This window comes from Dermacentor andersoni, chromosome 7 (genome assembly GCF_023375885.2).
Source record: "Dermacentor andersoni chromosome 7, qqDerAnde1_hic_scaffold, whole genome shotgun sequence".
NCBI classification, from domain to species: domain Eukaryota; kingdom Metazoa; phylum Arthropoda; class Arachnida; order Ixodida; family Ixodidae; genus Dermacentor; species Dermacentor andersoni.
In genome coordinates, this window is record NC_092820.1 from 9,435,424 (window position 1) to 9,450,776 (window position 15,353).

A 15,353-nucleotide genomic window follows, 5' to 3' on the forward strand; every position below is an offset into this window, starting at 1 on the left:
CTGTGGGAATCAATGTACTAAGTGAAGCTTTGGTAAGATGACAATGTTGATAAGATGACCACAATAATAAATATGCAGTGATTTTCAGAGATGAACACATCCCGTAACTTGCTCATGATGGCCATCAGTGCCGATGGCACACAAAAATCTTGCAAAGGTAACTTGTATTCAGAGCAATATTCTCGAGTGATCACTTCTGATGATATTATCGTCGAGAGATTTCATGTGTCTTTACGTCAGATTCACTGCAGTAGACAAACGAAATATTTCTGGCACAGTGGCAGATAAGCTGTCTGCTGTAACCGCATGGTGCATTTGTCATGAGCAAGAACGCAACGTGAGGGCCACAAAGTACAATGAGGTAGCTAATGGTGCCACTGACGTGAGGGCAGGGGAACCAATGCTTCCAGCATGCATGAGGCCATTAGCAAATGCCCGTGCCATGCACGGCCATGGCCGCACCAAAACAGGAGGTGCATACTCATCTGCACCCCCCTCTTAGCACACGCTTGATCCCGTTACGAAAAGGGAATGTAAGAGAGGTGCGTGGAGGGCAACACCGTCTGGCGTGACTCAACTCTCCTCTCTCGTGTGCTTCCACCAATAAAAAAAAGCAACAGCTTTCTTCTACTCGTAGAGAGAAGCGACAGCCACACGTATAATCACAGACTAGTTCTCAGAGAAAGCTCCTCATCAGCACAGAGAGCAAGCGTTTTGCCACAGGTTGACACTAACAGTTCACAGAAATGTGTAGCAGTTCACAGCTGCGTGTAGTAGTTTCTCGATGATGCCAACTAGTAATGCAATCCTGCTGTGAATTCAGAGTGAACATAAGGCACTGCCGAATGCAATACCCTTTTTAAATGCTGTAAGAATAAAATTGCTGGTACATGCACACTTCTGCAAATCAAGCTGCAAGTGAGAAGCTCACCCAATAATGACAAGGTCTTTTCTTGGCTGCCCTCGTCTGACAGGCTTCGTACTGTTTGGTCCAGCTTGCCTGCAACAGAGCGACACTTGCATTGTGCATTCAGCTTAAGAAAGCAAAGCAATACATTTTGCTCATTTAAAACTGTGTTTCTTTGTTCATGGCTGAATAAATTAAAATGTTAGTATAATCCATGGAAGTATTTTTGCTGGCTAATGTGAGCATATTAGGAGCAAGAAAAGAGTGAGAGTAAATGATAGAGAAGTGTGTGATGGAATGAGGATGGCAGCAAACATCGAAAAATTGTGAAAGAAGAAATCTCATTATGTCGATGTATGGTCTCCACTTCAATGATCCTTTTTGTTCTGTTTTGGTGCCTCCGTTCCTAGACGTGGTCACAGAATCATTATTATTGCGATGGAAAATTTTATTCCCAGATCTCAGCACTTGTGTTCTTAATTTGATCATTTTTCTCTATTTACTCTTGCTTATTGCTATGGCTCTTCCCGCTGTTTTCTTTTCCTGCTGATGCCAATTGTTTTTTTCTCAATTTCCTCTCTTTTTCTTTCAGATTTGCATATTTCAACTGCCAATGCAAAACCCTGAAATCACTGCACATGCTGCCCCGTTCTTGAAGAATATCCAGAAGCAGGTGTGAGCTACTGTGTCTCAGGACAGCATGAGAGATGACATGGTTGTGAGGGAGGCAAGAAGACGGAGACTGGCTCTGCTCTGATGTGAGACAGATCACTCTGGTTAAAGAAATGATTATGAGACGTCACACGAGACATCAGCAGTGGCCGTAATTGTGTCTACGCCCCACATAGTTCAGCAGATTCTCAACTACCAGGACAATGATGCTTTGTCTTCTAAGCCAACCACAACCAATACAGGTAAAAGAAATGCCACATGCACCATGTGGACACTGCTGACATATGTCACGATGTAAGTGCTGTAATTAAAGAACAACCAGTCAAGGTCTTTGAGGCAACCTTTGATGAACTGCTTAGAAAATGCCACTTTTTAGGCAATTTTAGAGTGTTTGCAATGTGCGAGCTGTGCTTCAGTCATTGATAACGATGACAATCATCATCCAATTACATTCCCAGTAGAAAATAAATGTGATCTCCAAGTACTCTGTCCTTGTATCAATCAACTGTACATCATGCCAGCAAAACTACACGTCTCAACTGCACTTTCCTCCCTTTAGCTGTTGTGATTTTGTTACTCTGATGTCAGCTTCATACCTTACATGACCTGCCCAAGTTTGTTTATTCACATTAATTACAATATTAGCTACCCGGGCTTCCTCTCTAATGCACACTAGCATCTTATGGTCCCATTTTGATGCAAACCCATCAAATGGCCAATTGAGTGAAAAAGCTGGCGTATGCCGTCTGTAGCAGTGTAATGGCAGGAAAATTCACATTGGATGTAACGCCATGTTACAAGCACGTTTCGACAGAGCAGAGCGGGTGACAGGGAACACCTCCTGCCAAGTTAATGTGCCAAGTGTTGCGTCGCCGCAATGCCATGTCGCCCTTGCTCTCGCTCTCGAAAGCCGGTGCACAGCTCTCTCTCTCTCACCGCCACTGGGCTTAGTTTCTGCCTTGGTGGCCGCTGCTGCTTCCTCGGCATCTAGTCACGCAGGAGATCAGTGGCATGTGGCGCTGGCATCGCAGGATGCTACTGCTAGCTGGCTTGGGCAGCATGTACCGCATGGTACATTACTTCCAGAGCAAAACCCGAAGGACTACTCAGAAATGTTCAATTGGACACTAATTCTTTCGCATTCACCATCATCATCATCATCAGCCTGGTTACGCCCACTGCAGGGCAAAGGCCTCTCCCATACTTCTCCAACAACCCCGGTCCCGTACTAATTGTGGCCATGTCGTCCCTGCAAACTTATTAAACTCATCCACCCACCTAACTTTCGGCCGCCCCTGCTATGCTTCCCTTCCCTTGGAATACAGTCTGTAACCTTTAATGACCATCGGTTATCTTGCCTCCTCATTACATGTCCTGCCCCTGCCCATTTCTTTTTCTTGATTTCAACTAAGATGTCATTAACTCGCGTTTGTTCCCTCACCCAATCTGCTCTTTTCTTATCCCTTAACGTTACACCTATCATTCTTCTTTCCATAGCTCGTTGCGTCGTCCTCAATTTGAGTAGAACTCTTTTCGTAAGCCTCCAGGTTTCTGCACCGTAGGTGAGTACTGGTAAGACACAGCTATTATATACTTTTCTCTTGAGGGGTAATGGCAACCTGCTGTTCATGATCTGAGAATGCCTGCCAAACACACCCCAGCCCATTCTTATTCTATTGATTATTTCCGTCTGATGATCCGGATCTGCCATCACTACTTGCCCTAAGTAGATGTATTCCCTCACTACTTCCAGTGCCTCGCTACCTATTGTAAATTGCTGTTCTCTTCCGAGACTGTTAAACATTACCTTAGTTTTCTGCAGATTAATTTTTAGACCCAATCTTCTGCTTTGCCTCTCCAAGTCAGTGATCATGCATTGCAATTGGTCTCCTGAGTTACTAAGCAAGGCAATATCATCAGCGAATCGCAAGCTACTAAGGTATTCTCCATTAACTTTTATCCCCAATTCTTCCCAATCCAGGTCCCTGAATACCTCCTGTAAACACGCTGTGAATAGCATTGGAGATATTGTATCTCCCTGCCTGACACTTTTCTTTATTGGAATTTTGTTGCTTTCTTTATGGAGGACTACGGTGGCTGTGGAGCCACTATAGATATCTTTCAGTACTTTTACATACGGCTCGTCTACACCGATTCCATAATGCCTCCATGACTGCTGAGGTTTCGACAGAATCAAACGCTTTCTCGTAATAAATGAAAGCTATATATAAGGGTTGATTATATTTCGCACATTTTTCTATCACCTGATTGATAGTGTGAATATAGTCTATTGTTGAGTAGCCTTTACGGAATCCTGCCTGGTCCTTTGCTTGACAGAAGTCTAAGGTGTTCCTGATTCTATTTGCGATTACCTTAGTAAATAGTATGTAGGCAACTGACAGTAAGCTGATCGGTCTATAATTTTTCAAGTCTTTGGCGTCCCCTTTCTTATAGATTAGGATTATGTTAGCGTTCTTCCAAGATTCCGGTACATTCGAGGTCATGATGCATTGCGCATACAGGATGGCCAGTTTCTCTAGAACAATCTGCCCACCATCCATCAACAAATCTGCTGTTACCTGATCCTCCCCAGCTACCTTCCCCCTTTGCGTAGCTCCCAAGGCTTTCTTTACTTCTTCCGGCATTACCTGTGAGATTTCGAATTTCTCTAGACTAGTCTCTCTTCCATTATCGTCATGGGTGCCACTGGTACTGTATAAATCTCTATAGAACTCCTCAGCCACTTGAACTATCTCATCCATATTAGTATGATATTGCCGGCTTTGTCTCTTAACACATACATCTGATTCTTGCCAATTCCTAGTTTCTTCTTCACTGCTTTTAGGCTTCCTCCGTTCCCGAGAGCATGTTCAATTCTATCCATATTATACTTCCTAATGTCCGCTGTCTTAGGCTTGTTGATTAACTTCGAAAGTTCTGCCAGTTCTACTCTAGATGTAGGGTTAGAGGCTTTCATACATTGGTGTTTCTTGATCAGATCTTTCGTCTCCTGCGATAGCTTACTGGTATCCTGTCTAACGAAGTTACCACCGACTTCTATTGCGCACTTCTTAATGATGCCCACAAGATTGTCGTTCACTGCTTCGACACTAAGGTCCTCTTCCCAAGTTAAAGCCGAATACCTGTTCTGTAGCTTGATCTGGAATTCCTCCATTTTCCTTCTTACCGCTAACTCATTGATCGGCTTCTTATGTACCAGTTTCTTCCGTTCCCTCCTCAGGTCTAGGCTAATTCGAGTTCTTACCATTCTATGCTAATTCGAGCACGTCCACATCTTGTATGATGCCAGGGTTAGCGCAGAGTATGAGTTCTATTTCATTTCTAGTCTCACCGTTCGGGCTCCTCCACGTTGAGGGGTTCTCCTCCGTGCTCTTCGGACAAAGGAACGACAACACAGTAGTGCAAACAATCACAAGGGCATTTATTGCACCTTTCATAGATCAATGCCAGCTAGCCGAGTTGCTATCCACAAAACATGCCGATGGGCGCGCGACAAATCTAGAAGTCCGACTCACCGCGACCGGATAGCGAGCGAAATATGTTCGCCCCATGCTGGATCCCAACGCCTGGTCGTTCGCGCGTACGGTCACGCGAACGGTGGCGCGTTCGAAGGCGGCCACGCGAGACGGTCTCGTAGAAGCATGGATCGGCGCACGCGCGGCACGACACGTCCGTACTGCTTGCTGTCCTGAACCAAAGAGAGGAAGTGCCTTGTCTTTCGGCGCCCCAGTAACCCCGCCTGTCGGCGGCGTTAGCAGCGCAACACTCACGCCATCTCTCGTACTGCGCCTCATCCACTCCGACCGCCGCGAGCGCCAGGCCACGCGAGCCGTGCGGGAAAACCAACATATCAGGGGACGCGCGAGAGTCACGCATCCCCACCACGTCCACTTTCGGCTATCCCGCTTGCGGAATATGCGGTATTCATTATCCGCATATTATTCTGCTCCGCAAACTCTACTAGTAATTCTCCCCTGCTATTCCTAGTGCCTATGCCATACTCCCCCACTGCCTTGTCTCCGGCCTGCTTCTTGCCTACCTTGGCATTGAAGTTGCCCATCAGTATAGTGTATTTTTTCACTCTGCCCATAACCGATTCCACGTCTTCATAGAAGCTTTCGACTTCCTGGTCATCATGACGGGATGCAGACCTGTACAACCTGAATTTTGTACCTCTTATTAAGTTTCACAACAAGACCTGCCACCCTCTTGTTAATGCTATAGAATTCCTGTATGTTACCAGCTATATTCTTATTAATCAGGAATCCGACTCCAAGTTCTCGTCTCTCTGCTAAGCCCCGGTAGCACAGGGCGTGCCCGCTTTTTTAGCACTGTATATGCTTCTTTTGGCCTCCTAACTTCACTGAGCCCTATTATATCCCATTTACTGCCCTCTAATTCCTCCAATAGCACTACTAGACTCACCTCCCCACTAGATGACATTCTAACATTAAACGTTGCCAGGTTCATATTCCAATGGCGCCCTGTCCGGAGCCAGGGATTCTTAGCACCCTCTGCTGCGTCTCAGGCCTGACCGCCGCCGTGGTCAGTTGCTTCACAGCTGCTGGGGACTGAGGGCCGGGGTTTGATTGTTGTGTACATATAGGAGGTTGTGGCCAAGTACTGCACCAGGGTGGCCAATCCTGCTCTGGTGAGGGAGTGCGTTACCGGTTCTGGTCACTGGGATTAGGCCACACTCCAGGCCTGTTTATGCAATTTTATCAACACGGGGATTTTTTTTTTATTCCGGTGGAAAATTGCGCGGCACCGCGATTCAAACCACGGACCTCTTGCACGCGAGGCGGGTGTTTTACCTCTACGCCACCGCTGCACCTGTGATTCGCATTCACAACTTATAACAAGTGCTCAGGTGTACTCGGATTTTTCATTTCATTGCTTGTGGAGACATGCTTTAAGGGGTACTAAAAAGAATCGCTAAAGGTGCCCTGCAATGTTTGAGCGTAGGTAAAGAAAGCACACTTTAAGTGTGACGATGCTGTGCGCTGGATGCTGCGCAAGTGTGACGTTTAGTTTCCTTGACTCCCTGTTCAATTACCTCTGATCTGTAAACTCCACTGTCATTATTGGACCACCTGGCATCTTGCATGGTTCTATGCTTGACACACGCGCCTTTTTATACAATTGTCACGTGGTGGTGACGTTGAAGAACACAGTAGCAATACTGTAAAAGACAAAACTAACTTTTATTAAGCGAACCTGTGCCCACAAAAGAGGCTACACTTATAGCACAACGATAGCGGCGAACACGGTCGGCGATTGTCGAAAATCTGATCAGCGGGTCAAGCGCGTCGGCTTTTATACAGCAGTCGTCGAATGTTCCAGACTAATCGTTGGGACCCGCGTGCCTTCCACAAAGTTCTATACCATTCACGTCAGGCGATGAATTCAGATAACATAAGGTTCGGCGACAACAGACAGCGGATAGAATCATCGAACTCTCCAGGAACTTCGGATACACGCACGCGCGTCCCGCACTGTGCGATAACATTTGTTAGGCGGTGAAACGTGGTCGCCCGATAAAGATAAGTACACGTCTCATTACCCCCCTCTTAAAGTGCATCGATCCGATGCTGCAAACAAACGAAGAGAAAAACACTCGTAGCAAAGAAAACAACAAAACAAGGAAGTACTTCAGCATCCGTAAAAGGGTTTAAGGCGCACCACGTGGACCACTTCAGATCGTGTGCTGTGAATGTGAAATGCCGTCTGGCACGACCTCTGCACCAATACGTCGGATGACCTTGTAGGGTCCGAAATAGCGCCGCAATAGTTTCTCACTCAGTCCTTGTCGGCGTATCGGGGTCCATACCCAAACACGGCCGCCGGGCTGGTACTCGACGAAGCGTCGTCGCAGGTTGTAGTGTCGGCTGTCGGTACGCTGCTGGTTCTTGATCCGTAGGCGGGCGAGCTGTCGAGCTTCTTCGGCGCACTGGAGACAGGTAGCGACGTCAAGATTTTCCTCGTCAGTGATGCGCGACAGCATGGCGTCGAGCATCGTCTTCTGGTTCCTGCCGTAAACCAGCTTGAACGGCGTGGTCTGTGTTGTTTCTTGCACCGCCGTGTTGTAAGCGAATGTTACGTATGGCAGGACCGCATCCCACGTCTCGTGCTCGACGTCGACGTACATTGCTAGCATGTCAGCGAGGGTCTTGTTCAGGCGCTCCGTGAGACCATTCGTCTGCGGATGGTAGGCAGTTGTCCTCCTGTGACTTGTCTGGCTGTATTGCAGAATGGCTTGCGTGAGCTCTGCTGTAAAAGCCGTTCCTCTGTCGGTGATGAGGACTTCTGGAGCACCATGTCGCAGCAGGATGTTCTCGACTAAAAATTTCGCCACTTCGGCTGCGCTGCCTTTCGGTAGAGCTTTAGTTTCAGCGAAGCGGGTGAGATAGTCCGTCGCCACGACGATCCCCTTATTTCCTGAAGTTGATGTCGGAAATGGTCCCAACAAGTCCATCCCGGGTTGGCCGGTATATCCAGAGGCTGCAGCAGTCCGGCAGGAGGCACAGCTGGTCTTTTTCGCGTTGACACGACTCACACACGGCAACATAGCGCCAGACAGAGCCGGGGCCAGAAAAACTGTCGCCGAATTCGGTCATAGGTCCGCGTGACGCCAAGGTGTCCAGCGGTGGGAACGTCGTGCAGTTGCTGCAGTACAATCTGTTGCAGATGAGACGGAATGATGGTTAGGAGCTCGGGCCCGTCAGGGTGCATGTTGCGGCGATACAGGATGCCATTTTGTAGTACGAACATGTGAAGGGATGGGTCAGATGGAGCAGAGAGCAGGCGTTCGATAATGGGGCGTAACGACTCACGGGGCCAATGTCTTGCAAGGCTGATGTCAAGGCTGATGCAAGGCTGATGCAAGGCAATGTCTTGTAACGGCGCCAATGTCTTGCAAGGCTGAGAGTGAAAGAACGCAGATCGGTGCGACATCCACTAAACCGTCCGGTACATCGACGGGATGACGAGACAGGCAGTCGGCGTCCTGATGTAGATGACCCAACTTGTAGACCACAGTGTATGTGTATTCTTGCAGCCGTAGGGCCCAGCGACCGAGGCGTCCGGTGGGATCCTTGAGGGAGGAAAGCCAACAAAGGGCGTGGTGGTCGGTTGTAACTGTAAATGGTCGACCATATATGTAGGGTCAGAACTTGCCCACCGCCCAAATGAGGGCGAGGCACTCGTGCTCAGTAATCGAGTAATTGCGCTCGGCGGGAGAAAGAGGCGACTGGCGCAGGCAATAACGCGGTCGTGCCCACATTGGCGTTAAGCTAAAACTGCGCTGATGCCGTAGCCACTGGCATCAGCGCGGATTTCTGTCGGAGCGGAGGGGTCAAAATGGGCGAGAACAGGAGGTGTGGTAAGCAGCGTGATGAGCTGCGAGAAAGCAGAAGCTTGTTCAGAGCCCCAACAGAAAGGAACGTCTTTCTCCAGGAGGTCAGTAAGGGGACGGGCAACATGGGCGAAATTTTCCACAAACCTGCGGAAGTAAGAGCAAAGGCCCATAAAGCTGCGAACATCTTTGGCACAAGTTGGTACGGGGAAATTCTGCACAGCATGAACTTTAGCGGGGTAGGGGTGAATGCCTGACGAATGGACGAGGTGTCCGAGCATGGTTATTTGGTGGTGACCGAAGTGGCACTTGGATGAGTTGAGCTGTAAGCCAGCGGTGCGAAAAACGGAAAGAACAGACGAAAGTCTTTCAAGATGAGTCGCAAAAGTTGAAGAGAATACGAAGACGTCATCCAAGTAGCACAAACAGATGGACCATTTCAAACCACGCAAGAGCATGTCCATCATCCGTTCAAACGTCGCCGAGGCATTGCACAAGCCAAATGGCATTACTCGGAACTGATATAGGCCGTCTGGTGTGACGAATGCAGTCTTTTCACGGTCCATTTCATCGACGGCAATTTGCCAATATCCTGAGCGAAGGTCTATAGATGAAAAATAAGTGGCACAGTGATGACAATCCAGAGCATCGTCAATGCGGGGAAGTGGATATACATCTTTCTTGGTGATCGTGTTTAGATGACGATAGTCAACGCAGAATCGCCAGCTGTTATCCTTCTTTTTGACGAGAACAGGGGATGCCCACGGGCTGGAAGAGTGTTCAATAATTCCTTTGGCAAGCATCTTGTCAACCTCACTCTGGATAACGTGTCGCTCAGAAGGCGACACCCGGTATGGGCGTAAGCGAACAGGTGCTGCATCGCTGGTATTTATACGATGCTTCTCGACCGTAGTTTGACACAAAGGGTGATTGTTCAGGTCGAAAATGTCGGAGTTGGACTCAAGGAGGCAACGGAGGTCTGCGGCTTGTTGGGTTGAGAGGTCCGGTGCAATCATCTTTGTAAAGTCGTCGGTCGGAGCTGATGTAGAAGGCGCAGAATGAGCATTGGTCGAAGACGTCGCAACAGATAGAGCGGAAATGTGGCACTCGTGCGTCGGTGACAATGTGGCAAGAGACATGCCTCGAGGAACTACTTGTGGGCACTGTCCGAAATTTAGGATGGGAAGACATGTCTGATTGTCCGCAACAGAAACGATGGTGTGCGGAAAGGAGAGATTGTGAGAAAGCAGGACTGAAGTCGCAGGAGTAAGGACGTAGTCTCCGTCAGGTACAGGTGGGCTGGCTAAAACAGGGATGAAGGTTGCTGCAAGAGGTGGCAGGCGTATCAAATCCGCGGAACAAAGCTGACCTGGAGCTTGAGCAGGAAGGTCAATGGGAACAGGTAGGGGTAGGTCAAGTTGTACAACACCGGCGAAACAGTCAATCAGAGCAGAATGGGAGGACAACAAGTCGAGTCCGAGGATCACATTGTGAGGGCAACGTTCAAGCACACTAAACAAAACGGACGTGTGGCGACCGGCGACACTGATACGAGCAGTACACATTCCAAGCACAGCTGGAGTTCCACCATCAGCAACCTGAAGCAGTCAGGTCGGAGCAGGAGTAAGTACTTTTTTCAAGCGCGTTCGAAGCTCCGAACTCATGATGGAAATTTGGGCTCCAGTGTCGATGAGTGCTGTAACGGACAAACCATACACGTCCACGTCCAGAAGGTTCCGATTAGTAGGCAGGGTCAGCAGAGGAATTTCAGGCCGGTGTTCTAGAGCAGCGTCACCTCCAGTAGCTGCCCCAGTTAGTTTCCCGTCGGAGAGCGGCGACGGTAAGCTGGGGATGGAGAGCGACGCAGCTGGGGTGAACGGGAGCGGCGACTATGGGGTGATGGCGATCGGCTGGTCGTGGTGGCTCGAGTGTTGTGAGGTGCGTCTTCAACCTCGGTGGAGAGTGATGGCGGGCGAGGATTCAGTGGGGAGCGGCGGTAGGTGGGCAAGCTTGGTCAAGAGTGGGCTGGCCAGGAACTTCGACAGTGGCGAGAGATGTGGCCCACACGTTCACAGTAAAAGCAGATGGGTCTATCGTCATGGGTGCGCCATTCGGCCAGGTTGCGATAGCTTGGATATGGACCGTATCGGCTCCGGTGAACAGGGGCAGAGGCAGCAAACGAAGCAAAGTCAGGACGGCTGGCGGAGCAGATGGATGGAAGACCTACATTGGCAAGTTCTTGGCGAATGACCGACTGAATGAGGGACACAAGCGGCCGGGAATCGTCAAAGCACTGCGTGACTAGCGTGGGACGAGACGCTGCTTCGATTTTTCGCCGAACGATACGTACGACATTCTCGCAGGAGGTGGACTCACGCGGTGGACAAATGTCTTCACACGTCGACGAATCTGCGGTATCAGGTAGACGAGTAAACTGTCCAACTATGCGGCGGCTCTTCGCGTCTTCAAAGCGGCGACATTCGTTAGTGATCTCATTGACCGTTGTGATGTTCTTATAAACAAGCAGGTTAAATGCGTCGTCCGCGATGCCCTTTAAGACGTGGCTGACCTTGTCTGCCTCTGCCATATTGTTATCTACTTTGCGGCAAAAAGCGAGGACGTCCTGCATATACGCCACGTAAGATTCAGTGGACATCTGTACATGGGTCCCAAGGTCCTTCTTCGCAGCACGTTGGCGGCCGACGGGTTTGCCGAACAAATCTCTAAGCTTCTGTTTACACTGGTCGCAACTCGTAATCTCTTCTTCATGTGTTTCGAACCAGACCCATGCTATTTTCTTGAGGTAGAATATTATATTAGCCAGCATAAGCGTGTTATCCCACCTGTTGTGTGCACTGACCCGTTCATAATTCTGCAACCAGTCATTGACGTCAACGTTGTCAATCCCGGAAAACATGCCAGGGTCGCGAGGCTGGGCCAGGATGACCGTCGGTGGCGACGACGGGGCCGCGGTTGAACTCTCTCCTTCGGATGACATGGCGGCCAGGTTACGTCCGCTGCGGAGCTCCGTCTTGCTCAAGTGATTACCCCACACGTCCACCAATGATGTTACGGGAAGGAAGAAGCGTTCGTCTCTTTACAGGTGGCTTTTAATGGCTGAGCTAACAAGCGTAGAGCATCGATACTGCTGAACACTTCTTCGTCGTCTCCAAGACCACCATCAGCATCGTCTTCTTTCCACATTACCGACTGTGACAGTATTAACGTTCTTTTGTACAAATCACTGTTATTACCATATATAAAATATTATCATCTTGTCTGGGGCACTACAACACTTTCTAATATCAATGCAGTGCACAGAATACAGAAAAAGGCTGTATGTTGTGGGGTTCTCCATCCGTGCTCTTGGGACAAAGGAACGACAACACAGTAGTGCAAACAATCACAAGGGCATTTATTGCACCTTTTATAGATCAATGCTTGCTAGCCGAGTTGCTATCCACAAAACATGCCGATGGGCGCGCGACAAATCTAGAAGTCCGACTCACCGCGACCGGATAGCGAGCGAATATGTTCGCCCCATGCTGGATCCCAACGCCTGGTCGTTCGCGCGTACGGTCACGCGAACGGTGGCGCGTTCGAAGGCAGGCACGCAAGGCAGTCTCGCAGAAGCATGGGTCGGCACGCGTGCGGGACGTCCACGCTGTTTGCCGATCCACCGGGAAAGCGCCAGCCCGTTCTCCCCTGCGTCCCGCAGTAACCCTGCCGTGAGGCGGCGTTAGCAGCGCAACACTCGCGCCATCTCTCGCACTGTGCCTCAACCACTCCGACCGCCGCGGGCGCCAAGCCCCGTGAGCCGTGCGGGAAAACAACATATCAGGGGACGCGTTATGCGGGAAAAACATATCGGGGGATGCGCGAGAGTCGCGCATCCCCACAATGTAGTATACTAGATGTCCCTTACTTAACGCCTACTAGTCTTTTATTTGAAAAGCTCAATTTGCTGTGATACCTAACATTTATGAAAATATGTTAATATGAAATTATATTGTCACGTGGTAGTGACGGTGACGAAAGAAGCAGTACGGTGGAATACAAAACTAGCTTTTATTGGGCGAACCTGTGCCCACAAAACAGGCTACACTTATAGCACAACGAAAGCGGCGAACACAGTCGGCGATCGTCGAAAATCTGATCAGCGGGTCAAGCGCGTCGGCTTTTATAGAGCAGTTATCGAATGTTCCAGACTAATCGTTCGGACCCGCGTGCCTTCCACAAAGTTCTACACCATTCGCGTCAGGTGATGAAATCAGATAACAAGTCTCGGCGACAACAGACAGCAGATAGAAGCATCGATAACTTTCCAGAAACTTCGGATACATGCAGGCGCGTCCCATGCTGTGCGATTACATTTGTTAGGCGGCGAAACGTGGTTGCCCGATAAAGATAAGTACACGTGTCAATATGACCAGTATTAAAACACAACACCCTAAACGTATTCCCAACTTAATAGCAAAACATTAGGCAGTCAGTACAAGGAGTTCTGAACTATGGGAACTACCGAGGCCTCGAACAAATTATACTTATCAAATGCTACGTTTCCGACTACCCTACCATTTAGACGAGGCAAGCATAACGTAATGCTTATTCTATGCTAGAATAAACATATATCTAGATGCAAATATGTATATAGACGCTTGAAGCTTCTGTGAAAAGATGCAATTATTGTCTAATGATATTTTTGTACTGTACTTATCAAATTCTTCTGTATATGTTACTGTATGAATTATTTCAATATATTGTGTCTTATAAAGAGAGGCACATAGTCCTGCATTTTCTTATTATTGCTTGTGTATTTTGTGATGTATTCATGACTAGATGTATTTATGAGAATTACTCATCATATATGCTTTACTTTTTTCTAATACAGTGGAACCCTGGTTATACGTCTTCCGGTTTTGCGACGACCCGGGTTTTACGACGGATTAGCGCAGTCCTGGCGAAGTCCCCGTAGGAGCAATGCATTAAAGACGCCAGTTATCCGACGCAATTTTATGCCTGACCCGCATCATACAATGACCCTCGCGAAGTGCGGGACGGAATGGCGGACGAAAGAAAAGTGCCGTGGGTCTCTTTCCTTGCTGTGCTGAAATAGCACCTTTTCTTCTCCACAATCACTTTCTCCCTCTCTTCTCGGCGGTGCCACATCTCGTCACGTTGGGGAAGCGTTTCTCTCCTTCCAGTTTCCCAGCAGCAGGTCGCCGACAAGGTAGCGTGAGGAGGCCTAGGTTTATCGCACGTGTTCTTCGTCGTAATTCTAGCGACCAGCGTTCAGTGGAGGTTTTGAGTCGTGTGGAGCAACGCGACGCATGACGTCCCAAAAGTGGACAGTTCTGTCGCTCGGCAATAAGCTGAATATTATCGAGGAAGAGGAAAAGCGGCATGGAGCCACGAAAACCAGCATTGCCCGGGACCTTAAGATACCCGAATCTTCGCTTAAGGCGATCCTGGCAAACAAAGCGGTGATAATCCAGACTGCCAACAAGTTTGAGCTCACGCGGAAAGCGGCAAAAGAAGGACAGCATGAGTAGTTAGAAAAAGTTCTCGTGAAGTGGCTGCATCAAGCACGGAGCTCTGCGATCAACGTTGACGGCGCCATTCTAAAAGAAAAGGCGGACCTGGTGGCACTGCATTTGGCATCAACGACTTTCAGGCATCAAATGGGTGGCTGGATCACTTTAAAAAACAAAACAGGATTGTGTACAGCCGCTCCTGCAGAGAAAGCAGTTCCGTGGATGTTTCAATGGTGACCGAGTGGATGGAGTCGCTGCCGGAGATTATTGCTGCATACAAGCCCTGCAACATTTTCAACGCCGATGAGAGCGTTATTTTTTACCATATGCAGCCCAAGCAAACCCTTGCGTTTAAGGGTGACAGCTGTCATGGTGGCAAGCGTAGTAAAGAGCACGTGACGGCACTATTTTGTGCTAACGAGGACGGTTCCAAGAGGCTGCCTGTGATCATTCTTGGAAAGTTTGCAAAGCCACAGTGCTTTTAGAACTTGAAGATGCTGCCGTGCAGCTACAACTTCAACAAAAAGGTGTGGATGACGTCTTCATTCTTCAGCAATTTTTTGCAGCAGCTGGATAACAAAATGGTGCTAAGGCAAGGAAAATATTGCTTTTCATGGACAATGCACTGTGCCACCCACCCGATGCGTCCAGCCTGAGGAACATAAACGTTTTTTTTCTGCCCAACTGCACAAGCCAGCTGCAGCCGCTGGATGCCGGCATCATTAGGTGTGTCAAGCAAGGGTACTGGAAGGAGTTAGTGCAACGTCGGCTGATGGCTATGGAGCACAGCGAGTCGGAAAAAAAGATCACTGTGCTTGACGCCATGCATTTTATTGCCAGTTCGTGGAACGCAGTGTCACGAAGC

General features: G+C 48.8%; 1 protein-coding gene across 8 annotated transcripts in view; it reads right to left on the reverse strand.

Annotated features, from left to right (window-relative positions):
- Positions 1-15,353, reverse strand: part of Plc21C (Phospholipase C at 21C) — a 546,034-nt gene that overhangs the window by 122,647 nt on the left and 408,034 nt on the right. For all 8 annotated transcript variants that reach the window (XM_055073221.2, XM_055073217.2, XM_055073222.2 and 5 more), the window contains exon 17: positions 932-1,000. In XM_055073221.2, the coding sequence (XP_054929196.1) occupies positions 932-1,000 (69 nt within the window). The remainder of the gene's footprint in view (positions 1-931; positions 1,001-15,353) is intronic.